The sequence below is a fragment of the Hemicordylus capensis genome, chromosome 4, assembly GCF_027244095.1.
Source record: "Hemicordylus capensis ecotype Gifberg chromosome 4, rHemCap1.1.pri, whole genome shotgun sequence".
Lineage (NCBI taxonomy): Eukaryota > Metazoa > Chordata > Lepidosauria > Squamata > Cordylidae > Hemicordylus > Hemicordylus capensis.
The window spans coordinates 261,423,384-261,450,710 of NC_069660.1; the positions used below are offsets into that span (position 1 = coordinate 261,423,384).

Sequence of the window (27,327 nt, forward strand, 5' to 3'; positions counted from 1 at the left end):
TTAATAAAATACAGTGCTATAACAAGATATTTGAAATATTTCTATCCAGTTGCTTGTAGTGTACAATGTAATTACACAAATGTTAGACCATGTTGGTGTGCCATTATAAGCAGATCATTATGTTTAACTCTTATTCTCAATTTTCATTAGTTCCAGGTACAGGGTCTTTTCTCACTCATGAGCCAACACTATGTTTTCCATTTTTCCCTTCCCCAGAACCTTTATTAAATATGCCATAAAAGGGCAAGACTTTGCCTTTATTCTATTAGATAAAAGAACTATTTTAATCCATAATGTTTCTTTTTCGTTCAAAATATCAAATCTTCCTTCAGTCCACATGAAGTTAGTTGTGCCAACATTCTATTGAATTTAAGGGGACTAAAGCTTATCACAACTAACTTGTTCCTAACCCCTCCCAAGCAGAAGGTTTGGAGAATGTTTTCAGCTGATTTCTCCACATTCCACTGAGATCTCCACATATCATTTTGAAAATACAGCAAGTGCCTTGGAAAGGCACTAAAAAAATCTTAGAAATCTTTTGTCATACTTTTGTATAATTATGACAAAGGGTTTACAAGATTTATTAGCCCCTTAAGTGATCAAGATATTTTATTTGAAAACAATAATTAAATAATTAGAAATGATTTATTATCAACAGCAAATAAATACAAAAATAAATGTTATATTTGGAAGGCTGACATTTTGATCCTCAGCTACACACATTACCAGGCCAAGACATTTTAAGCCAGCACCAGTTTTGTCTGTAGAAGGATCCATACTATTCCAGCAACCAATGAGAGATTTGTACAAACAACTTGCCCCGTTGACCCAAAACCCCAACCCTTGATCCTCTGTTTGCATGTCATATTTGGTTGCTAGCGCCTAAAAGGCAGCAAGATATGAAGGGTTTCTACAGAGAAAGAAATGAAGCAATATTCTCCCCAGCACTCTGTTGCCAGTGTGCATACAAACCTCTCAGGTAGACAAGAGTTCATCTATATATCCATTAATTTCAGTCTTTACTCCCACCATGGCTCAAAAGATGTACTGGAAACCTGACACTAGCACATTTAGTGGATTGGGCTATCTCTTGTTATTTGAGAGCCCATTACAAAACATGTAAAGCTTTTTACACAAACCATGTTAAATGACGACTAATTGCCCAAATGCTCATTATTCTTAGTGCATTGCATTAACATCACTGCATGGTAATCCCTCTGCATGGTAATCCCACTGCATGGTAAAACTGAACAAAGAGAAATAAGTTGTTCCACACATTCACAGACATTTTAATCTATACTTGAACTCAACATCATTTGTGGGCTGTAAGATGCCAAGTCCTGTTCGTGCTTGGTCTAAAGAAGGACATTTCACATTCCTGTCAACAAGCTCCACTTCAAAATAGGAAAGCAACAAAGTCAAAAATTGTTTTATCTCATGAACTGCAAAGAGTCGTCCAGGGCATTTTGCAAGTCCCGTTCCAAATGGCATATAATAATATTTTAACTTGAGACCATTGCGGTAAAAAACTGTCCTTTTTTCTCCGTTCTTATCCAGAAAGCGGTCATACTTGAACGTCTGGGGGAAAGGTTAAAAAAAAAACTCAGTCTTAAATTCAACGTTAATTAAAGGCAGCCTAAGATTATTTCAGATTTCCAAATAAAACTTGAATAAGTGTTCCTTGTCCTGAATACCTGAATTGAATATATGTACATCAGATATAGACAGTAATATAACTCTGTTTTAAACATAGCTGTATGATACATTTAGGAGTTTAAACTATATTGAAATTAAATATATAAATTAACTGCATGTAAACCGCCTGGAGATGTTCATATGAGGTAGTTTATAAATTATAAATAAATACAATTAAAATGTTACTAAAGATATATAGTTCTATTGCAGTTCCCTTGCACTTACCTGGAGTTCATATGGCAAAGACCAAAGCTTATGTGTTATAGAATATTGGTGTCAAACACTGAACTGCAAAAAACTGACCTATTTCTGCTGATGTATGCTCCCTCCCTCCCGTTAATGCTGTGTTTACTCACCAAAGGGTCAGAATAGATTTCTGGGTCAAAATGCAACAGCTGGGGGTAAAGAGCTATGATGTCATCTTTGCGAATATTGTAAGAACCGCTGCGTAATTGCAAAATGAAATCTTCCTTAGCAACTCTGACGGTCATAGAGGCACTGGAGAGCCTTATTGCTTCCTTGATAATGCTATCTAGATGGGCGGGGGGTGGGAATACATAACATTGTCTTTAACATAAACACAGTATGCACTGATGTGCTATGAACAGATTACAAAATTAAAAGTAATGTGGTCCTCTAAAACAAGAGAATAACATTGAGTACAAGTATTGTCCTTGAATTGTTTTTGCTACTATCAAAGAGTAGCATAGCTAAGATACTTAATGTGACCATGCTTAAGTATGTTGTATAACTGATGTATCTAATGTTTATGATTCCTAAGAATTGGCAGTTGTTTACTTATCATTAGGATGTGAAAGCAATGGAAGTAACATATAATTTTTATAAATAACCAGGCTTACCTAATACAGGCATGTCATCCAGCTGTTTTCGATTCAAGTAAATAGGTTTCCTTTCCAAACCAATCTTTTCATTAGTCTTTGCTAGCACTCTTTGTACCTCTTCAGTAGCTGCTTTCATTGCTTCTGGATTCCTGAAATAAAGGCATAGTGATATCACAGCAGAAACATTGTTCATTTCTTACACGTGACACTGGGAAGAATATGTGACTGGCAGCAACTTGCCAGGATTTCAGATGAGTTTTTCCTAACCTTACCTTGAAATGCCAGGGGTTGAAATTTGGACCCTCCAAGTAAGGCAGGTGTTCTACCACTGCTACAACCCTCTCCCATCTTCTTGTATCATGATATTTCTAGATACTCACCTAATAAGATGGAACAAACTCCAAAAAGTAGCAGGAATTGTGTTAGCTTGTGATGCCCACAAGACTGCAAGATGGGTCTTTGCTTTTTCCTTATCATCAAAAGTGGAGAGAGTGTCATTCAAAAACATGCGGAGAGAAATGAGTTCAGATATATTTTCTCTTTTTTTAAGATTTTCATGGAGCAGAGCCTCAGCCAGCTTCTCTCGTGCACTGTGAGCACCTTTGAATAGGTGGATAGGTAGTCCTGCCACAAGAGCTGGGAAGATTTGGTCAAATTCCTTGAAGTTCTCTAGAGCATTGAGAATAAGTGTTCTCTGGACTTCTTGGTCAAAAGAAAGAATCTTTTTGTGGCCTGTGTTAAACTCTGCACCAAAAAGTGTTAAAAATCCAGATTCAAACATCACACGGCAGCAGAATTCATAAAGCTTATCAGTTACCCAGTCAATGGAATTCATTTTTAGAGCATTTGATTGCACCATGACATAATGAAGGTTTTCCATCATAGCCTCACTGAGAGAGTTCAAGGCATTGCCTTGCAGGGTTCTAGTGAAGGTTTGTTGTATATTTTCAGTGGTGTTTCCATCATTTGGATCAATACTTCTATGTCCAAATGCCTGTCATAAAATATATGAAATATTAAATGCAGCTCATCATAACCTCTGTGTGTAAGCATACAGTACGTCTGGTTGGTTTGTTTTTTAATAAAAGGAGCTTTGTGATGGGCACTCTGACCCGGGGTGGGGTAGGAAATTGCTTCTGAGACAACTGGAAAACATGCATAGCACTTTGGGTTTGCTATAAGTGAATAAAAATTGACAAGGGAAATCAGAAGCAATGTATTTTCTCCATAATTTAGTACAATAGTAAAAACAGAAAAGCACAAGAATGAGAAATTATTAAAGAAACAGCTTATTGATGGATGCTAATAAATAAAGTATGGCCACTTAAGATTCTTCTTCAGGATCCATTTAAGTTGACAAGACATTTTTAATTGGCTCCAATAGGAGCTGGAATAGGCTTTCCAACAAAGGAGGATGGAATAATGATATTAAGCACTAAGATTGAAAGTAATCCAAAAGTTTTTCTTTGGTAGAACAAAGGTCCCTATTACAAGATCTATCATCTTAATGGCTCTCTGGTTGGCAAAGAACATTATATTTTGAAGAAAGGAAGAAGACCTTTCAAGCTAAGAATTGAAACAAATTGCAGCCTTAACTTACTGTTGGCTATACTAAGCCATAGTTCCCTGTATACTTATGCAGGACTTCACTTCACCAATCCAAATTTCATAAAAGAAAATACATACAGCTAGAAGTGTGAAGCAACAATCTACGCATATTTAAGCTTTGGGGAGTTCAATTAGACTTAATTTTAATGGATTGGTGAAAATCAACCTAATAATTTTTGTAACCAATAAATCTGTTCTTAAGGGGAGCCTTCCATGAGACAAAGTGAGCTAGTCATATTAGGTACTGGCAGCAAGTGCTGTCCCCTACCACCACCATGGGTGCCACACCACAGGCCTCTCTGCCACTTGCCAGCTGTCACTGCCCTTCCTCACCCCACTGGGGCATGCTGTTCATTTACTCCTCCTCATCCCACTGGGGCAAACCCCTCCCTTCCCCACTTTGCTCCCAACACAAGGTAGGAACATAAGAAGATCCCTGCTGGATCAGGCCCAAGGCCCATCTAGTCCAGCATCCTCTTTAACACAGTGGCCCACCAGATGCCGCTGGAAGCCTACAGGCCGGAGTTGAGGGCATGCCCTCCCTCCTGCTGTTACTCCACTGCAACTGGTACTCAGAGGCATCCTGCCTTTGAGGCTGGAGGTGGCCTATAGCCCTCCAACTAGTAGCCGCTGATAGACCTCTCCTCCATGAAGTTGTCCAAACCCCTCTTAAAGCCATCCAGGTTGTTGGCTGTCACCACATCTTGTGGCAGAGAATTCCAGAAGTGGATTATGCATTGTGTGGAAAAGTACTTCCATTTGTTGGTCCTAAATTTCCTGGCAATTGATTTCATGGGATGACCCCTGGTTCTAATGTTATGTGTGAGAGAGAAAAATTTATCTCTCTCCACTTTCTCCACAGCATGCATGATTTTATAGTCCTTATCATGTCTCCCCGCAGTCGTCTTTTTTCAAAACTAAATAGCCCCAGGTGTTGTAGCCTTGCCTCATGAGAAAGGTGCTCTAGGCCCCTGATCATCTTGGTTGCCCTCTTCTGCACATTTTCCAGTGCTACAATGTCCTTCTTTAGATGTGGTGACCAGAATTGTATGCAGTACTCCAGGTGTGGTCGCACCACAGTTTTGTATAAGGGCATTATAATATTAGCAGCTTTATTTCCAGGCCCCTTCCTAATGATCCCTAGCATGGAATTGGCCTTTTTCACAGCTGCCACACATTGAGTCAACACTTTCAACGAGCTGTCCACCATGACCCCAAGATCCCTCTCTTGGTCATTCACCAACCGCTCAGATCTCATCAGCAATAGGAAGATTTTCTCTACCACTGCCTGGCATGGTGGCAAGGTCTGAGACTGCTTGTGTGCTATTTCCACTGCCTCAGCAGCATACCCTGAGAATGCTGAGCACCCACGCACAGATAAGGGGGCTGTCATATGGTCCTTTGCCTCAGGCAGCAAAATATCTTGTCTGTCCTTTACATTCATTTAAAATTGCTTATGTAAACCAAAATGATGTATCATTACAAATTCATTCATGATAACATATTAAGGTCGTTCACACAAACAAGGAGGGTGGGGTGGAAGGCAGTAGCACACTTACCTTCCACCCAATCTTCTCTTTTCATCAGGCTGAGTGGCTTGCATGCCCACATCAGCCACACTGCTTGGAGCCGCACAGCCATCTGGAGGCCGGGGAAATACAGTCCAGCCTCCAGAAACTCCTCAATGCACCGTGTGAGATTTTGTGCAAGCCAGTTGCCCTAGGTGCCCGGCTCTGTGGCTGCTTGGGCTGTATGCAGTAGCAGCCCAAGCAGACATACAACTGGTTACCGAGGTATAAAGGTGAGCTCACACCCTTCTACCTCGGTGATAGCCTGGGGGAAAATCTTGGGCTACCCAGTAGGACAGTGCTGGGATCGGGCCCAATCCCGGTGTTCCACACAAGCCACCCTACCTGGGTACGCTGTGCAAGCCTGGATAGAATTGCTTGTGTGAACAGCCTCATACAGTAAATCACTGTCTGAGAAACGGGCAATTCTCTATCTTAAAAGTACCGGTGTATTGGTAATTTATTGGTTCTGTGTACATGAAAGAAGGAAGATATTTTTAAGACTTATAGTGGGAGCTAGAGTATAGCTTGACTTATGGAGATGTAGATATTATGGAAACATTAATTACAAACTAGCTTAACCTGCGCAGAGCATCTGCACACTAGTACTTGCGTGCTCCCCTCACCCCCTGCCACAGTCCCTCTCACAGAGATCTCTCTACCCTCACCTGAGCCGCACTCCTGATTCTGCTCCTCAGTCTGGTTGCTTGCATCCCCCTCACCCCAGTAGGTCATTCCTCCATCCCTTTACTCCATCCCCCTCACCCCTCTTGGTCATGGCTGCAGTGTTGCTGGCGCCTATTGTCCAAGCTGAAGCCCCCTATCCTCGGAGAACTCCTCACCCTCACCCAAGCCCTGCTCCTCCCCACAGGAGCAGCAGCAGCAGTTGACCGGGCCCATCCTCACTGCTGCCATGACCACTTGATCCCCTCAGGCCACTTACAGGCCCAGGTCATCCCTTGCCTGCATCCCCCCCTCCGCTAATGGCCTCATTAGCCCCAAACAGCAGCAGTGGTTGACTGGGCCCTTCCTTGCAGCCAATAGGTGCCACGATGGCCGCTTGTTCCCCTAAGGCCATTGACAGGCTCAGGCCCATCCCTCACCCTTCATTCTTTCTCTCTTCCTCTCCTTTGTTTTTCCTCTCTCTCCTCTACTCACTCTTCCCTTCTGTCTTTCTTCCCCTCCCTTCTTTTTTCTTCTCTCTTTCTCTCTCCCTCCCTGAGTTAGCAGATCTTATTCATCTTGTGTCCTGATCTAATTCACACAATGGCAGCCTCCTTCTCCTGAAGGGGCTCTTTCCTCCCTCACACCCCCTCTCTTTGCAGACCCCTACCTGCTGTGTGTGTGTGTGTGTGTGTGTGTGTGTGTGTGTGTGTATTCCTCTCTTCTACAATCAAGAACATCCTCTGACCAGTAACAGTAGCATTCCAACTGACCTTAACCATCACAAGCTCCTCCTCCCTATCTGCATATGGAATCCCCACTGCCCAATCACCACAGTGCCACAGGTTCCTCCTCCCTATCTGCATATAGAACCCCCACTGCCCAATCACCATGGTGCTTCTGCTCTCACAGGCCCTCCTCCCTATCTTTATATTAATATTAATATTAATATTAATAATAATAATAATAATAATAAATTTATTCAGTTTTTATACCGACCTTCCAAAATGGCTCAGGATGGTTTACAATTAAAAACAAAACCATTAAAACCAATAACAGTTAAAACAGAAATATAAACAATTAAAACATCTTAAAAACAATTAAACAATTAGAACAATTTAAAAACCATGAAAAGCAGGTTACAGTATTAAAACAATTAAAACTAATTAAAAACCCTGGAAGGCCAGGCCAAACAGATAGGTTTTAAGGGCTCTCCTGAAGGTCAGTTCAATAAAGAATTCAGATTGTGGATTTCTGCCAGGAGTGCATTCGACAGCCCAGGAGCAGCTACAGAGAAGGCCCACCTCTGAGTCACCACCAGATGAACCGGTGGTAACTGGAGATGGACCTCCTCAGATGACCTTAACGTGTGGTGGGGATCATGTAGAAGAAGGCACTCTCTAAGATAACTTGGACCCAAGCCGTTCAGGACTTTAAAAGTAATAACCAGCACTTTGTATTTTGCCCAGAAACATACAACAGGAAAAATATGGTCTCTCCGGGTTGCCCCAGAGACCAATCTGGCTGCCGCATTCTAAATTAACTGAAGTTTCCGGACTACGTACAAAGGCAGCCCCACGTAGAGTGCATTGCAGTAGTCAAGCTGGGAGGTTACCAGCTGATGCACCACTGTTTTGAGGTCATCCTCTTCAAGGAATGGGCGCAGCAGTCGAATCAGCCAAAGCTGATAGAAAGCACTCCTGGCCATGGCCTCCACCTGAGATACCAGGGTGAGGCTTGGGTCTACGAGTACTCCCAAGCTGCACACCTTCTCCTTCCAGGGGAATGTAACCCCATCCAGCACAGGAAGATCTAACACACCCCTCAGATTCTGAGCCCCCACAATGAGCTCCTCTGTCTTGCTTGGATTCAGCTTCAATTTGTTATCCCTCATCTAGCCCATTACTGCCTGTAGGCAGGCATTTAGAGAATGAGTGCCATTTCCTGAAGATGACAAGATGAAGTAGATTTGGGTGTCATCAGCATACTGATAACACCCAGCACCAAATCTCCTGATGACCTCACCCAGCGGTTTCATGTAGATAATAAAAAGCATTGGTGACAGAATGGAGCCCTGAGGGCTTCCATATAACAGCTCCTGTTTTGAGGAGTAAATGGAATCTCCACTGCCAAATCACCACACGCTCGCGAACTCTTGCGAGAGTTGCCACACATGGGATTAGCGACAGGTACATCTAGGAGAAATAAATATATAGATTTGGGGAACCTTTGTTGCATTTTTTCCAGATTGTTCTATGGTAAAAAGCATCTCTAGAATACTGGTGGTCTATAAGCATATTGGTAATGCCAAACCTAATTAGCTCTTTCCTGGCACAGTTTTTTCAAGACTGGGCATTTTTTATTTTTCTACCAAAAAACAGCTTTATTACTGCAAAAATTGGCTGGCATCCATACTAGCACTGTGCAAACCTCAGGAAGATATTTTTAGGAGAAAAAGTGGGCTTCGGGGGGAAAGGGATATTGTTAAAAATTGTCCCTTTTCCCTCACACAATGGTGCACCCTTAGTCTGCTGCACCAGTGAGGTGGTAGTCTGAATGCCAATAAATTTTGAAAGGGATTACCTTTGCAGAGGTTGCAAAGTGGAACTTTTTCCAGTCCAAATGTCTTCCTTGTTGCATCACTGAATGATATGAAAAGGGATCTGTCAGAAAATGAACATATTTTCCAGCCAATCTACAAGTGAAAATAGGACCGTATTTCTTTTGTCTTGCTTTAAGGAATGTGAGGGGATTGGCCCCAAACTGCAAAGCACAGCCAAGATACGGCAGGATCCCATTCTCCAAGGGTGGCTCGCTCAGACGTCTGCAATAAACATATACACATTGTAGATTAAGATTATAAATTAAGATTTGACCTTCAAGACTGCCATGCAAGCATCTATTTATAATGCAGTTTCCATCATTACTAGAAGGAATTGCTCTTCACTGAGTCATAAATCCACTTTGAAGCAGAAGATAACTAGCAAATAATGACTTTAGCATGATACAGAAGCTTGCTATAGCCCTAGTAAGGATAATACAATGCACAGACACTAAATCAAATTCAATTAAATTCACCTCCTATTTTAAACATATCACTACTACCTTGTTTACTCTTGGGTGTTGTGTCTAACGGTTTTAAACAGCAATGTTGTTTCATGGCAAAATCTGCTTGGTCAAACAACTTTTATTATAACATAGATATTGCAAAGGGTGAATATGTGGAGGGTTTGAAACCGATACTTTTTTTTAAAGAACAAGTTGCTTTCTGAATGAAAGAAGCCACCCTGGGGGACTGTGGCAGTCTGCCTAGCCCCAGGTTTAGCAGCCAGTTTGGCACAATACATGCAACATCATCTGTTTGGTTTAACTTTTGAAAGCTCGGCTTTGTTTGCCCTTTTGAACAATATGTCTACTAGTATTGCTGATGTGTGCATGTTTGTGTAGAAATTGAGCCTGCCAGGTTTAATGATGCAGATAAACCATATACATGCTACTGTCCCAACCTAGTAAATCGGAGATTGGAGATAGAGACATCCCAATCTAGCAAAGCAAGAGCATATACAGTATATCCACATGCACATTGTGATTCTTATCTAAGCCCCCTTAACCTGGTGCATTATGCACATGGATGTGCATGCGCTTTCTCATCTTCCCTATTCAGAGCCACTAAGTGCTATACCCAGCTAATGGTCCTTGACTACAGCTGCATCAAAGTCCATATTTATGGCATTTTGTTATGTATAAGTTATGGCTTCTCCTATGCAGCCATTGGAAATCTGAAAATCCATCTCTTAAAAACTATTGTTTGTGGAATGTCAATCATTTCAGAGTTCAGCATTGTGCATACATAGAATTTATCGATTGACATATTGCACACTGAGCAGATTGAAAAAAGACAAGCAACTCATTGTTGACCACTTTCACATTTGGGGCTTCATCTCTAAACAAAAGTCATAGGCTGACATCCAGACTAGCACTACATGACCCTAAGAGTCATATTTTAGGTATGTACAGTGGGCTTCAGAGGAAAGTGAAGATCACTCTTCTCACAATTTTGTGCAGTCTTAGTCTGGATGTCAGGCACTGCTCTACCAGTGCAATGCTAGTCTGGATGTCAGCTATAGTTTCTCAGTACCAAGAAAGGGCATTGGAGAGAGGGAGAGGGAGAGAGAGAGAGAATAGAATCCATGCTTAACTAATATGCTGAAATGACAATGTAATTGATATATACTTCTTCATTTGAACATTTGAAAGAAATCACATTTAAAGGATATCACACACTATCAAAGATAATACTTTGATCTTTTAAAAATATCTAATGTGTCTGAAGAACAGACTAAAACAGAACAACATGAAGACAACAGGAAAATGTCAAATATGCACATTGGTTTATTTCCATGTGGAACTGACAGAACTGAAAACTTAACAACAACAACATGAAACCAGTTGGTACAATGACTGAACATATGCAATGTGATTACATATCTGATATACATGAAATAAAAGGAAGCAAACTGAGGTTGGACATTAGGAGGCATTTCTTAATTGTAAGAGCTGCTTCAAGTGGAACAGCTTGTTTCAGTAGAAGAGTTCTATAGGGCTTTCAAACAGAGGCTGGATGGCCATCTGTCAGAGTGCTGTCTTAGTTTCCTACCTATACCAAGCAGGGCCTTGGATTAGGGGACCTACAAGATCCCTGCCAACTCTAAAATGCTTTGATTAGTAATAATCTGTGATGCAGGAAAGTGGCCAAAAGTACAAAATCATAATATATACACATCTGAAGCATCTGGCAAGCATTACAGATATCATGCTCCCTAGCCACTTCTGAAAAATCTGACTCCCAGTGTTCATATAATGTAACAGTGTGTATATACATGTGTTTCTTTGTGGTGTGTGTAAATTTTGTAATATTTATTGATTTACTTGATATTTGTGCACATCTAAGTAATAGGGTCTGTCTCTGCTAATTTTTAATGCTAAAAAAAAAGTTAAAGCTAAAATCAAAATTTGTTAAACATTCTATATATTTTTTTAATGGCACATGTTCTAGAACTTGAAGCTTCATCAAAGTATGCATAAAGAAGAATCCTCCTTACCTCCTTCTCATTCCCAGAACAAACCACACACCACAGCACAGCATCACCACTTTCCCCCATATCAAAAGCAATGGTAACATTTCAGGAAACTATGGGTAAATCTCAAGGATGAAAAAATAGTTTACACCAAAGCCTGAGATTGCTACAAAAGACTCCCAAGGGTCACTTTTTATATTCAGCAGAAGCACATTTACTCCGTTGAACTGAAACAACCTATCCAAGCTATTAATTAACTATTTCTGGACAAAATTTCTTTGCCTGCAGTTGGACCAAAATTGCTGGAAAGACCAGGAGGGAATTGGATTAGATACTTAAGGTAGTGGCCTTGAGCTGATTAGCACTTATCAGTGAAGGTCCAAAGTAATCAAAGAGCTGTAACTGCTGATAATGTAAAGGTCTCAAAGACGTGTTTTGTTCTATCACACCAATTCACCATGCACAGTTTATAGTTCAAGTTTAAGCTTTAAGAGAGGTGGCTGTCTACATATTATGATCTCACTAGTGTTAGAGTTGTCAACTTTTAATTTAAAAAAATGGTGGGGTGCCAGATGTTGCATCTGCCTGGACAGATGATGAAATTTAGCAGCTCAGGGGTGGAGCCAGGGTTAAGTGGCTCCATCCCATTTAACCCTGGGTGGGTCATGAGAGTAGGGTTGTCAGACCTGACTGAAGCTGTTCCTTGAGATTTTCTTCTTTTTCTACATCAGGAGTGACTGTTAACTACAGCAAGTCCAGATCCTTGAAAGGAAACTCGGTAGGTCTTAAAATTTCAGATGCCCAGAAAATAGAAGGAGTAGCCTAGCATCAGTGAATGCAAACTGAGGACTAGACAAGAAGGTGGTATCAAGTGAAAATATTTGAATGACTATACACGCTTCAGCCAGCTCTGACCCCACACACTCTAGCCACAGCACACAATGCACTCCAGCGGCAGACAGCATAGAACCACTCAAGATTTCAGCACCACAGCAGTTTGATTTCTAGTCTCCTGGTACATGGCCTGTAGATTAGGTGCTTTAATTGATTCAGAAAAGTCTCTAGTTAAATATAAGACTGATACTTACTAAGTAAATACTTTAATACGTTCTATGGCAGATCTACCTATATGGGTTTGCTAAGAGTCGACACCGACGTGACAGCACTTAATCAATCAATCAATGGCAGATCAAGCTGATAAAATCCTGATGTCAGTAAGACTCTGAGCACAAAGCCTACAAAGACAATTTCAAAGGGAATTAAAACATAATTTATGAGTAGGCTTCATGTAACCTCTGAGTAAAGTGTTTGGAATCACGCTGACAGCTTTATCATGTGTTTACACATGTTAGCAGAATCCTGTGTGTATGATATTCTCAACTAATGCACTGTGATGAAATGGTGCAGGACTGCTTTTATGCAAATTGGCTTAGAACTCTTTGGAGCTGTGAATCATAAGAGGCAGTTAGAGAGTGACAGTTGGAAGTGAAGTTAGAGTGGGGATTTGGGTCTGGGTAGGAACAGGCTCAAAGAAGAATGGTTCTGAGACTCAAATCAAGGACTGGTTATTTAGACAGTCTGTAATAAAGACTGGGTTGTGAAGTACAGTTCCGGGAAGGAACTGGGTTCAAAGGTGAAAAGCCTTATATAGTGTGTGTAAAGTAACTAAGTGCTGTGAGAAGTCCAGATCATCAGCTTTGTAACCTAGCAAGATTTCATCCCTACTAATCAATAGTGAAACAAACAGACCTCAGATAACATTTTTAAATAAGTATTCTTCTTATTTTAAAGTACATCTGACTGTAAAGAAGGGTAAAGAAATCAACAGAATTACAGAGGCTTCATCATATAATTGGTGGCAGCGGAAATATAAGTACACTTATACAATCCAAAGGAAAATCTAAGGTGAAAAACAACTAAAAATAAACTTTTACACACATCCCTGATACAGACCAAATGTCACAGACACCACCAGGGACCATCTTGTAATATGACTACATGATGATGTGCTGTCCAAACTATTACAGCTGAATGAATATACCTTAACACTTCAAAAGGCCATTACACAAGCTCAGCAGTCTGGGTTTGTCAAGTAGCATCAGCAAAGAGAATTAAACTTGCTCTCAGGAGATAACATGAGATAGATGCGCTATGTGTTGCAAACAGAAGGCAAAATATCAAAAGATAGAAAGCATAATGAGTGGTCTTCACAGCATTCATCTCAATGAAACAGACATCCAAACAGCAATATAACAGATGTGGCAAATATTTGGCATATGCCTTTGCTATCTGCCCTGCTTTGAGAAGCCATATGTCAGGAAGAACAACTCTGCTGCAGTGTGGTAATCATTTGCAGGAGCCAATGAACAAACTTCAGCTAATGAAAAGAGATAATTCAGTTAATTTTCATCTGCCATGGATGTCTGAGGGACATAAATATCCATGGTCATACAGTGGCAATAGGGGCATGCAGAACCGGTTTGAACTCAAACTGTTCCCCCACCAAAAAAGGTGGCCAGTCTGAGTTTGAACCAGACTGGTCCTGGTCCGATATGGACTGGTTCAACCTGATTTGACTGGCTTGAGAGCTATGCTTGTACCTATTGAGGAAAGCAAAGGGTTGGGGGAACTGGGGTGTTGTAAGGGCAGCCGGGGGGGGCAGCAAGAGGACACCTTACAGTCATGGGGCGGTGGCAGCGACTCCTCTAGCCCTGCTTGTGCTTCCCCCAGCAACTCGGGCCACTGCGGGCCCATGCTGCTAGGGAGGAATGCTGGTGTGGCTTAGAGGAACTGTTGCTGAAGCTGTTAAGGTGTCTTCTCACCACACACACACACACACACACACACACACAGAGCCACCAATACAACACTGAAAGGATTCCCCCACCTCTTTGCTTTCCTCTTCATCACCGGATTCCCCTTAACAAGCATAGCCCTCAAATCAGTTGAACTGGGTTGAACCAGTCCATACTGGACCAGGTCTGGGCCAGTTTGAACTCGGACTGGCTGCCTTTTGCGGTGGGGGTGGGTGGGCAGTTCAAGTTCCAACCGATTAAACTGGGCTGGTTTGAATTGAACCTGGTTTAATTTGAACCAGTTCTTCACACCCCAATTACCACTGTATCCTATATACCCCTATTGCTTGCTACATGTGTGGAGGTCACACAAATGGCCTCAGCATATCTGAGGAGGCCAGAACTGAGCCACCGCTGGCCTGCGCTGGTGGAGGGGAGCACCAGCGAAGCTTAGAGGAGCCACTGCCATGACACAGAAACCAGTAAGGTGTCCTCTCACTGCCCCACCATTGCCCTTACAACACTATTAAAGGATTCCCCCACCCCTTTGCTTGTCCTTTCCTCACCAGATTCCCCGTTACAAGCATAGCCCTTGAATACAGTTCAACTGAACAGAACAAAGCACCAACCGGTTCAATTGAACCGGCTTGTGGACCAGCAGTTCAGTTTGAATTTGGTTCAGATTCAAACCGTACCACCTGAACTGGTTCTGTGCACAGGTTCTGTGCACTGAAAGAGGCAACAGGGGTGGAAATGCAACTCCTGCATGGCATCAACTCTTAGCATCAGAAACCCTATTGACCACTAGGGGCATTAGGAGTAGAGATAGCCAGCAAGGGCATTCCCTCTCTGACCATGTTTTCTCAATTCTACTTCCCCTTTGTTAGACTAATAATAATAATAATAATAATAATAATAATAATAATAATAAATTCCAACTACAAACAGACAAACATCTGCCACACAATACTGTAGTCGAGAAGAAAGAAAAACAAGTCAAAATAATCGACATAGCAATACCAGGGGATAGCAGAATAGAAGAAAAAGAAATAAAAAAAATCACCAAATACAAAGATCTACAAATTGAAATTGAAAGGCTGTGGCAGAAAAAGACCCAAATAATCCCAGTGGTCATTGGCGCCATGGGTGCAGTCCCAAAAGACCTTGAAGAGCACCTCAACACCATAGGGGCCACAGAAATCACCATCAGCCAATTACAAAAAGCAGCTTTACTGGGAACAGCCTATATTCTGCGACGATATCTATAACAATTGACAATAAAATTCTGGCATCTCAGGTCCTTGGGAAGGACTCGATGTCTGGATAAAACAAACCAGTCAATAACACCTGTCTGACTGTGTAAACAAGAAATAACAAGAAATAATAATAATAATTCGATTTCTATACCGCCCTTCCAAAAATGGCTCGGGGCAGTTTACACAGAGAAATAACAAACAAATAAGATGGTCTCAGATTTATTTCTATCACCTGAGAGAGAGGCACACTTCTACAGTACCTTTTCTTCTTCCTGTATGAAGCTAACAATCAAGCATGTAGGTCTTATCTATCTCCCTGATGGATTTCCTAAACAAACTACTTTATTTAGAACTTTAACTCTATTTCTCCAGACAACATTAATTCACAGTGCTCCCTTACCTGTGCATTTCTGCTGTAGCTGGGGACGATAAGGAAATCTCCCCTCTGGAGCTCTCTAACAAACAGTCTCAGCTATACCACAGCAGAGGTATGCCTGTTCCTGAACCAGGTTTTTCAGTGATGGAGGCTAAAGAACTGAGTCAGATAGCAGTGACAAGAGATGATGTTCTAAACTGTCTGGAAAAACTGAAAACTAGCAAATCGCCAGGGCTGGATGGCATCCATCCAAGAGTCCTCAAAGAACTCAAATGCTAAATTGCTGACCTCCTTGCAAAAATATATAACTTATCCCTACAATCAAGCTCTGTACCAGAGGACTGGAAAGGAGCAAATGTAACACTGATATTCAAAAAGGGATCCAGGGGCGATCTGGGAAATTACAGGCCGGTTAGCTTAACGTCTATTCCAGGCAAATTGATGGGAAACATCCTCAAGGATAAAATTGTAAAGCACATAGAAGAACAGGCTCTGCTGGGAGAGAACCAGCATGGCTTCTGCAAAGGTCAGTCTTGCCTCACAAACCTTTTGGAGTTCTTTGAGAGTGTCAACAAGTGTGTGCATAAAGGTGATCCAATTGACATAATATACCTGGACTTCCAAAACGTTTTTGACAAAGTTCCTCATCAAAGACTCTTGAGATGGTCGTGCCAAAACCCCAAAACAAGATTTGTATTTGATTCATTTGACAGAACTGAGCAATTACATTTGTCAAGAAGGACGCATTCTACCTTCAATGGAGCTTACTTTGGCATATTAGACATCATGGTTGTTGCAGAATCTCAACCAACCCATCAGCTGTCAGGGATGTTTTATCCTTTGGACTGGGAGGAGTGTTACAACAACACCAAACACAGGACATTGGTGGGGTGTACCAAACCAGTCCGCAATCAAACCAGTCCACAGCAAACCAGGCTGGTTCAACCATGGACTGGACTAGCCCCGGCGAAAAAGGTCCAGTCCATGATCATCTGCAGACTGGTTCACTAGATCGAGCGCCTGTAAAGGGGGATATGGTGAGGATTCCCCTCTGCTCCCAAAGTTAATAAAAGGTTGGGAGGGGGAGCAGCAAGAGGTGCCTTTAAAACTGAAAGAGAAGGTACTTTACCAGCAGGCCTGTGCAGTGCTCTCCCCACCCTCTCAGCAGCACCGACACACAAATGGACTCCATCCATGCACAGAGGCCAATTGTGTTGCCACTGAGCATGCTGCAAATGGCCTCTGTGAGTGTGCGGCGTGATCAGCAATGTGGTCAGCATGTGGCATCCTCGGTGTGTTGCGGCATGGTCAGCATGTTCTGTGGTGTGGTCAGTGTGATCAGCGGCATGGTCAGTGTGATCATTGTGAGCATGTGTGGCGTGATCAGCAACATGTTGACCATGCAAATTGCCTCCATGCATGCACATGTTCAGAGGCTATTTGTGTGCCACCATTGCAGCTGATAGGGTGGGGAGACTCTCACATAGGCCTGACAGTAAGCACCTTCTCTTTCAGTTTTAAAGGCACTTCTCCGCTGCCGCCCCCACCCCCAGCCTTTTATTACCTTTGGAAGCAAAGGGGAATCCTCACCAGATTCCCCTTTACAGCCACTCGACCTGGCAAACTGGTTCAAGTCAGTTCTGTCGGATGGATCAGACTAGACAGTCAGTTCAACCAAACTAGTTCACATAGTCCAAATTCAGACTGAACAGTACAAACCGGTTCAATATAACCCCCTTGTTCTGGTCGTTGATTGAAATAAAAACTGACTGACTGACTGACTACAACCCCCTTGACATTGGCCCTTATTGCTTTTGTCTAGAGAGAGGTCACACAAGCAGAAACAATATATTTGCAATAAAAAAAGAAAGCCTTTGCAGAGAAATGGACATGTGAGTCTAAGAACATACCTTGTTGGGTTCATCTATAACCAGATTGTATGCTTGTTGAATCCCTTTTAGTAGACAAACCCCTTGTTGACCCTCAGCACTCTCTGGATGACAAAACTGATAGTTGCAATCAATTGCAAGATCGTTTCAAGATTGTGCATATCCCTGTGAAATAATTAATGAATGCAGATATTTATTTATTTATTTATTTATTTGATTTTTATACCACCCTTCCAAAATGGCTCAAGGCAGTTTACAATTAAAACAGAAACCATTAAAACCAATAACAATTAAAACAGAAATATAAATATAAACACCAATTAGCAATTAAAACATATTAAAAAACAATTAAACAATCAGAACAATTAAAACCCTGAAAACCAGGTTACAGCATAAAAACAATTAAAACTAATTAAAAACCCTGGAAGGCCAGGCCAAACAGATAGGTTTTAAGGGCTCTCCTGAAGGTCAATAAAGAATTTCTAACTAAAAGTTAGTTTTAAACTAACGATTTCCCTTGCTTTCTACTTACTTCTTAAATTGCCATTCTGGTACTTGCATGAGACAGAGTGGCACAGTCACCTCAAGTGCAGGAGCAGAGAGGGGTGATGGTTTCCCTGCCCTCCATGGTTTCCACCATTCCTCTCACCATTGTGCCACACTGTTAATTTTCCTCTCTTTGCCCCACTGAGGTACATCTCTTCTTATCTCCCCAGTTGGAACTAAGAACATCCCTGCCATCACTGCTTGGCTTGATGACATAGTTTGAAAGTGGTTGTATGTCTCACTCCCGCCGCCTCAGTACCATGAAAATGCTGAGCACCACCCCACTGCAAGATTGGGGGTGGGGTCACATTGTCTTTCATCTCAGACTACAAACTGTCTTGGACTGCCTCCGAAATGGTCTGATAGCATGGATTTTCATGTTATCTCATTCTGCTGGATATGGATTGCCCACCATGCAGGCAAACAGTACTTTTTTGCAACTGCAAGATCCACTTCAGCTAAACACCATGGCAAGTAAATGTATTAATTTTGCATAGATTATCTGTGTATATATTATATTATATTATTTATTTATTACATTTCTATACCACCCAAAACTTGCATCTCTGGGCAGTTTACAATTAAAATTTAAAACATCAAATCACTTAACAATTAAAATAATTTGAAACATTAAAAATTTTAAAATATTTAAAATGTAATATTTAAAAAGGAAAGGGGGGGAAAGAAAAAAGCTTTTTCTTTTCTTTTTAGAACCATAGAACTAATTAAAAGCCAGGCAGAATGAGTCTTCAGGGCCTTTTTAAAAGTTGCCAGAGCTAAGACCTTTTGCTATGAGCTAAAGGTTGCTATGAGCTAAGTAAGACCTTTTGGCGTTCTTGACATATGTATTATCAAATTATTTCAAGGCTGATGCCCATATTTTTATTTATTTTTCAAACAAGGTCATTTTATATCCTGGACATGCAATTAGTAATATGGCAACAACAAATTTTAAAATTTTATCTGCATGCACATGTACACACACAAAACACACACACATACACACAGACATTATATACCACAGTGGGAAAAGGAGGCTTGGCACTGTCTATATTTGTACTTGTATTATTCTGTTGCACAACTTGGGAATTTATTATTTGTACTTTTTTTGTTGCTTTTACCTGGAACAGTAAAGTACAATGTCCTGGGTTAAAATAGAGCACCAATAAGTTAAATAATCATACATTGGAAGCAGTCCTCTGAACAGAGAAATCTGAGTCACTGGTTGATTCATCTAGTAGGATAAACCAACTAGTGACTCAGAATTTTCTATCTAGAAATTTATAGATAGGCCTGATTATAAAAATTCAGAATAAATGGAGGAAACATCTTTCTCAAAGGGCCTCTTAGTAAAGTTCTTACTTAGTAACCTGCCATTTTCAGGGAACCTGTTATTTAAAGTTTCATTTTTATTTAGATATTACTTGGTTGAAGATATTCAGACTAAGGTAAAGTGTATTCACTTTTAGGATGCACATATAACAGACAAACTTCAAACTACATTTGGAAATAAAATTTTATGACAGAATCTTGTATTTGTATTTGGAGAATAATCTTTCCAGCATATAAACTCTATAAAATATAAGAGGATATACACATATTAAATATAATAAATTATAGAATCTATAGAAGTTAGAATAATTTAGGATAAATGTATGATGGGAAGAAAACTTTTAAGGGTACCATGGACAGCCAGGAATACAAACAAATGGATCATAGAACAAATCAATCCAGAATTTTCTTGAAGCACAAATGACTAGGCTCAAACTATCATACTTCGAACACATTATGTGAAGACCCAGCTCCCTTGAGAAGTCCATAATGCTGGGAGAAGTTGAAGGAAAGAGAAGAAGAGGACGAGCAGCAGCATGGTGGATGGACTCAATCACTACAGTAATGAATGCACCACTAAGAGACCTTAAAGGCGAAGTTGAAGACAGATCATCCTAGAGAGAATCAATCTATGTGGTTGCTAAGAGTTGACACCGACTTGATGGCACTTAATCAATCAATCAATCAATGATGGGGAAAGAATCACAGTGAACCACATTTTTATTGTTTCTATTATTTATGTTTTCTACTGTAAATATTCAAAAACAAATACAAATAAGTTCAAAACATACACCATCAAGGCCAAAAAATAGGATAGCTGATTTTAAAAGGGTCTGATTCTGAAAGCTATGTAGATAGAGAGTAATGTTAAACATAATTTTTATCTTTATAGTTAAATCCCTAAGTTTCCCCTCACTGTTTCATCTCTTTCCTAAGTATAAATGAACATTTTCCTGTCTATTCTGAGGCCTGGTTTGCACATGCACCAGAATGAGGTGGTAGACTGCAGCATCACTTCAGATAGACTGGAAGTGGCAAATAACATTCTTGAATGGTCACATATGCTTAAAAAGTCTCTGCAGAAAGAAAACTCCCTCTGAAAAAATTAGCACAGCAGGCAAAGGTATGGATGGGAATTTTCCCTTAATATATTTATTTATTTTACTATTTATTTATTTATTCAATTTCTATACTGCCCTTCCAAAAATGGCTCAGGGTGGTTTACACAGATAAATAACAAATACATAAGATGTCTCGTAATATACTTGTTTCTCTTCATAGAGGGTTTTAAAAAACACAATGAGCATTCAGAAGCGTTAACCCCCACCTATAATCTGAAATGCTAGTCCATTTTACCACTTTAGCATTCTACCAACTCTTTCTGCTGATTCTGCAGATCACCCTAACACATGGCACTATTGTACAGACATAGGGCTGGTTCACATGTACACTTTAACCGCATTTAATGCTAACTGGAGTTAGTAATCCTAACTCCAATTCGTGCCACTGATATACAGCAAACTTGCCAGCAAAACTCTAGTTTCAGGACATCCCAACAAGCTTGGCAGCCCAGCTGCAAAATCTTTGCACATCAGCAAAGTGAATGCAAACTGGCCAAGATCTCAAAGGGGGCAGACCCTTCACGCTACGCTAGCTTTCTCAGACAGATGACAGCTTAACCTTTTCCTCACACTGGTCCTAGCTATGTGCAATGGAGCAGTCCAGGACAGGGAGACAGAACTGTTGCTCTTGCTTAAGAGGGAGCCAATTGAACTAAATCATTTACTTCTGAGTAATCCCAGCAAACCTGCAAACTGTTCTTGAAACTCAGAAAAATAGCTGTTATTTCATGACGCACATAAATGTGATCAGACTGAAACATCAAGATAAGATCTGAAACAGGCTGTGGCTGTGTGAAGGGAGGCGGGGTGGGGAGGTGACCACCTGAGTCATGAAATAGTAGCTGTTTATTTGAGTGCGTAGGATTGCAGCTGTAGAAGTGTGGCTTGCTTTTAGAGGTGTGTACAGAGGTGTGTACACAACAGATATGTCACCTTAAGTGGGGCAGTGGGGAAATGCTGAAGTGGTGGAACAAGCAGAAGGTTGCCAGTTCGAATCCCTGCTGGTACTATATCGGGCAGCAGCAATATAGGAAGATACTGAAAGGCCATCATCTCATACTGTGTGGGAGGAGGCAATGGCAAACCACTCCTGTATTCTACCAAAGACAACCACAGGGCTCTGTGGGTGCCATGAGTTGAAATTGACTTGATGGCACACTTTACCTTTACACAACAGAAATAGAAAAATGATTTTACTTTACTGGGAAACTAAAGATTGTGCAGCGCCTTGCAGCAGAAATTAGTAGGAGTTTTGTGTATCTAAATTTCATGGGACACATTGCTGATGCTAGTCAGAACAGGGAGGAAAGGGAAGGAAGGGGGGCAGGGCTGGATCTCCGAGAGGTGATTACTGTCAGATAAAGGCACTTAACTCCAGTTAGAGATGAGTCTGCCTTTGGGTATAATGCTTTGGTGACAAAACCACAATTATCAGTGGTGTACCATTGAGGAAACCTCAGGTCCCAACTGGAGTTTGTCAGGGCAAACTGGAGTTAACATTTGAGGGTTAACAGGGGTTTTGTGCATTTGGTTGTACTACAGTTAAAAGCTCTGGAGGCTGTAACTGCAGTTAAAGTGTACATGTGAACTGGCTCATAGTTTAATTCATATACAGTAATCCCTCGACCTACGAACTACTCGACATCCGATGTTTTCAAGTTACGAGCGACAAAAAAGACTGGAAGTAGTTGCCGGTTTAGATTCAGCTTACTCGACCTACGAATTTTTAGATGCGGTTTCCTCGACTTACGAATGTTTCCAGACTTCCGTGGTGCGCTCTTCGACTTACGAAAATTTCGACCTCCGAACGTGCGTTCGGAATGGATTAATTACGTAAGTCGAGGGACCACTGTATCCCTTTTGAACAAAAAGAAAAATTATCAAAATTGTTTACATAGCAAAAGGCATGAGAAAATGTTCCCCTGTACAAAAAAACCCCTCATAATATGAAAAGAAACAGAAGAAAGATACCAGCAACAGCCACTGGAGGGATGCTATGCTGAAGTTGGATAAAAACAGTTGTTCTTCCCCTGTTAAATTTAAAAGAGCCACCACTTTAAGAGGTCCTCCTTGACCAGTTAGGAGAGGGTATCATAACCATATTTGAAAGAAACATGCATCTAGGAAACACCCTCATTGAACTTAATGGTTGACATCCAGATTAATGACATTTTGCAGAGGAATATTTCCCATTGTGTGATGGGAGGAGAGCAATTTTCAGTCCTTTTGCCTTGTCTTGTCTCTACTTCACCTCACGGACCAGACACAAGTATTTGCATAGAAAAGGGGAAATAGCTAAAACAAACAAACCCCACTTCTGCTGGCCTGGCACATGATTAGTCTGTATGTCAGGCAATGGGGTTTACTTCTATGAAGGGGTGCACTGGAGGGGGAATGTGCAGGGATGGAGCAACAGTACTTCTAGGCTTCTCTGGCTGTTCGGTGGGCATGGCCATGGGGGCTGTCATGGAGAGCACCTGCACCTGAATTTTCAACTACATCACTGCTTCTATGCATGAGTAAGATTGAACTGTGAATTCTATAAAGGTAATGCTTTCTGGACATTGTTCTTTTGTTCATAATATAATATTGTACAAGAAGTGTATTCTTTTTATATATAATACACTTATTTTACAATATTATGATATATGGGGGGGGGATTTCTGCAAGTTTAATGTAAATTTTTGTTTGCATAATTTGCATGCTATATATTTACATAAATATTATGTAATAAAATTTATGTGATACATTTATGTAATAAAATTTACATAAAATTTATGTTTTTAAAAAATGTAAAAACAATTCCCCTCAGAAATGTTTAAGTAAAAACATATATTTACAAATTTGTGGAAAAACAATTTCCCTCAGAAATTGTTGCTTAGGGAAACCAGGCAACTTTCTCTATATCCTGTGTATACTTGGGGCTATTTCTACACATCTCTTCCTCATTAACAAACTGGTTGAAGAAGAGCTGTGGGGCTGAAAACCACTATTCTCTCCATGTCGCTGAAAATATCAATTTGGTTTCTTAATGTATCACTTTGATATATATAATCTTGTCACACTGTCATGTATGAGAATTATACAAAACTAGTATTTTTAAGCCCGTTATAATAACGGGCGCTAGGTGTGTTAAGATGTTTGGCACCCACAAGCAAAATGTCATCTGTATAACTGAGCAGCCAATAAAGTTGCTAGCTTTATGAGTCCCAGTAGAGGGAGCCAGGGGCATTCAAAAGAGTACTATTCAGTTTCCAGTACGCAACTATTTCCTGAGAAGCAAAACAGAAAACACAAGGAAAATGCCTGCTCTGATTCTGGTACTTGTCTGTAGTTAAAGGGAAATTTAGAATACTTATTTTTCTTTTATATTTCTAACTGCCTGCATTTTCAGTGGGCATCATCCAGACTAGTGTTCCACCAGTGCAAAGCTCATTTCTGTCTCCTCTCATTTTTGTTGAACACTTTGAATTCTTCCACTATGGCCCCTGGCCTGTACAGCTTCTCACATTGTTGCCGAAGGTTCCAAAGGCCCGTGAACAGCTAGTGGTTACAGAGTCCAGCTGGAACAGTGGGGGAAATGGCTTCTGCTCACAGAACAGTGCATGTGGAATCACTGGACAGTGGTAATCGCAGTTGCCCAATATTCAGATTTCATGTAATTGTTTTCATATAAATATCAGATCAATTTATTCAGATCAGTTTGTTCAATTATATAACAACCTTTTATATATAGTCATCCCTTGCCAACCGCTAAGGTTGCGTTCTGGCAAAACCTCACCGTTGGCAAATTCGCGGTTGGCGAGGCATTAAGGTCTATGGGAAACGGGGTTAGGGGAACCAGGACCCCCAAAAAGACCTAAAAATAAGGGTTTTTTTTAAAATGCTAAAAAATAGAATGAGCCGATCGAACCTCTGGAATTTTCTTTGAACCCCCCAAAATCACTCAAAGGCATTTTAAATTGGCAAGGGACAGCAAGGTCAGCAAGGGTCAGCAAGAGGAATGAGCAGATAGAACTTCTGAACTCCCCAAAATCTCTGAAACCTCACCTCCCATCACTAAAAAACCTTGTCAACCATGGATGCTTGGGTCGTGGTTGGCAAGACCTGTCATAATTTCCTATTGGCATATACTCAAAACTGGTTGGTAAAACCATGATTGGCAAGGGATGGCTGTATTATAGATCTGGAAGTGATCTGCAAATAATTCACGGATGTCCTCTTATTTCTGCTGTAGAAAGTAAAGCAAAAAGATATAATTAAATTAAAATGGAAAGATATCTGCTACATTCATTGCATTTACAGTTTGACTGTAATAATCAGTTGTGTTCATTTAAAAGGGAAGTAATGTGTACGTAATTTAGCTGGAAGCCTTAATGATGCAACCTCATTACATGTAGCACTAGAGGTGATGTTGGAATGCATGAGTTTCCCCCATTTAACTTCACAACAGTCACTGTCTCATGAGACTGAGATATAGTGTCTAACCCATGGTAAAGTACAGAAGTAACACACTGCAAAAATACCCATTTTAGTTCCAGGTACCGTGTGCCAGCCCAAGGGTTCAACATGTTGTTGCCTTTAGCCAGCATTTTGCTGCTTGAAGTGGAACACCAATAGCATGCCTCTCTTTCTTTTATTTCTTTTAGTTTATTTTATTCACAATATTTATATCCCACTCCTCCAGTACAATACTGCTCAGGCTGGCTCACAACAGTAAAAGTAATATAAAATTTAAAGCGATAAAACACCCAAATAAAAATAAAAACCCAGTTAAAAACCCATCAAACTATTGTTAAAAGACTTTTAAAAGCCTCTCTAAAGAGGTAGGCTTTAAGATGTTTTTAGAAACTCTAAGGGAGGAAGCATGCAACATTCTTCTGAGAGGGCTTTCCATAACTGAGGGGCTACAACTGAAAAGGCCCTGTATCTTGTCCCCACCAACCAAATCTCAGTTAACGGCAGGGTTGCAAGCAGGACTCAAGGTGATGAGATTCTTTTCTTTTCTCTTGTTTTCTATTAAAATCACAATCCAAATCCTTTCCTTCTTTCATATCTTTCCCTATGCTTTCCTTTTTTAAATGAGCAAGGCAAGAGGACAAGCAGTGTAGTGATGTTCATGGAACCGGCTGGCCCGGTTCAGTTTGAGTCTGGACTGGACTCGAACCTGATGAGGCCAGTTTGGTCTGGCACCCCCTTGAAACCCCCCCCCCCGACTTGGTTTGGGGGGTGGTTTGTGGACCTTTTTGTGTTGTTTTTAAAAAACAAATTTTCACCTTATCCCCCTCAGGGGAGCCTGCAGGCAAGGACTGTTCCTTGTTGTACAGCACCCATTGCATTTTATGTGTATTTATTTATTTATTTATTTGATTTATATACCGCCCTTCCAAAATGGCTCATGGCGGTTTACAATTAAAACAAACCACTAAAACAATAAAAAGCTAAAACAAATTAAAAACAATATAACAACTATCAACAATTTAAAAACATTTTAAAACAGCAATTAAACAATTCCAGTAATTAAAAGCCCCAAAATCGGGTTAGAATTTAAAAACCCTGGAAAGCCAGGCCAAACAAATACGTTTTAAGGGCTCTCCTGAAGGCTAATAAAGAATTCAAATTACGGATTTCCGCAGGGAGCGCATTCCACAGCCCCGGAGCAGCTATAGAGAAGGCCCGCCTCTGAGTCGCCACCAGACGAGCTGGTGGTAACTGGAGAAGAACCTCCTCAGATGACCTTAATGTGCGGTGGGGATCACGCAGAAGAATAATAAACAATGATGCTGGCGATATCCAAAGTTAAAACCTAAATTAATACAGTGTCCTCTGGACTGTCACTTTCTCAGGCTCAGTCAGGGCTATAGCTAGGGGACAGTGGGCCCGTGTTTGCCCCTCTCCTCAGCGGCCCATCAGAGTGAGGGAGATGAAGAAAATAGGGAGTGGTGGTGTTGCTGGTGGACCCTCAGGAGCTGTGGGGCTGGGTTCTTTGAACCCATCCGCTCAATAATAGCTACATCCCTGGGCTCAGTCCCCCATTCTTTCGAATAGTGAAAAGCATACTGGTTCTAGAATGTTTTACATGACATCTTCTAAAGTTATTTTTTATTACTATTAGTTCATCTTTAATATGTCCACCTTTTAATACTGTTATGAAATGGCAGGTTGTTAGCTGGCCGGCCATTGTTTTGTGAGTTGATGGATGAGGAAGCCCAGTAGATGTTTCTTGAATGGCTTTGATTGAACAACTCAAAGAGGTCGTTCACATGACTGAGCGGGTGAAGTTGTTGGGGCACATGTACGGGCACATGTGGTTGGGGTACATGTACCCGTACACGTGCCCCAACAAAGTGGTGGGCTAGCAGGTGGGGAAGGATGGTTAAACTCACCTTCCCCCCAGATGAGAGACTGCATGTTTCTGGGAGTGCTACGTGGCATAGTGTGCAGTCCTGGCTTCCAGGGATGGACATCCAGCCCACCACAATGGAGGCTCCCTGACACTGACACAGCCAGTCTGCATCATCATCATCACTACTACTACTACTGCTGCTGCTGCTGCTG

At 41.0% G+C, this 27,327-nt stretch overlaps 1 protein-coding gene and 1 long non-coding RNA gene across 9 annotated transcripts in view; one reads left to right on the forward strand and one right to left on the reverse strand.

Annotated features, from left to right (window-relative positions):
* Positions 1-626: 626 nt before the first annotated feature.
* Positions 627-27,327, reverse strand: part of LOC128325349 (cytochrome P450 7A1) — a 35,256-nt gene continuing 8,555 nt past the window's right edge. The window contains exons 1-8 of one of the 8 annotated variants that reach the window (XM_053251041.1): positions 14,133-14,313; positions 13,496-13,603; positions 12,543-12,689; positions 8,960-9,018; positions 2,918-3,531; positions 2,556-2,686; positions 2,052-2,227; positions 627-1,578 (exon numbers count right to left, since the gene is read on the reverse strand). In XM_053251041.1, coding sequence (XP_053107016.1) covers positions 1,279-1,578; positions 2,052-2,227; positions 2,556-2,686; positions 2,918-3,531; positions 8,960-9,018; position 12,543 — 1,281 coding nt within the window. In that variant the 5' untranslated portion in view covers positions 12,544-12,689; positions 13,496-13,603; positions 14,133-14,313 and the 3' untranslated portion in view covers positions 627-1,278. Of the gene's footprint in view, positions 1,579-2,051; positions 2,228-2,555; positions 2,687-2,917; positions 3,532-8,959; positions 9,201-11,478; positions 12,458-12,542; positions 12,690-13,495; positions 13,604-14,132; positions 14,314-14,341; positions 14,458-17,791; positions 17,936-27,327 lie in introns of those variants that run through there. The other 7 variants (XM_053251044.1, XM_053251043.1, XM_053251042.1 and 4 more) reach the window with 7 other exon arrangements.
* LOC128325353 (uncharacterized) lies at positions 12,935-19,844 on the forward strand. The gene is made up of 2 exons (XR_008307399.1): positions 12,935-13,087; positions 18,487-19,844. It is a non-coding gene; the product is annotated as an uncharacterized LOC128325353 (long non-coding RNA).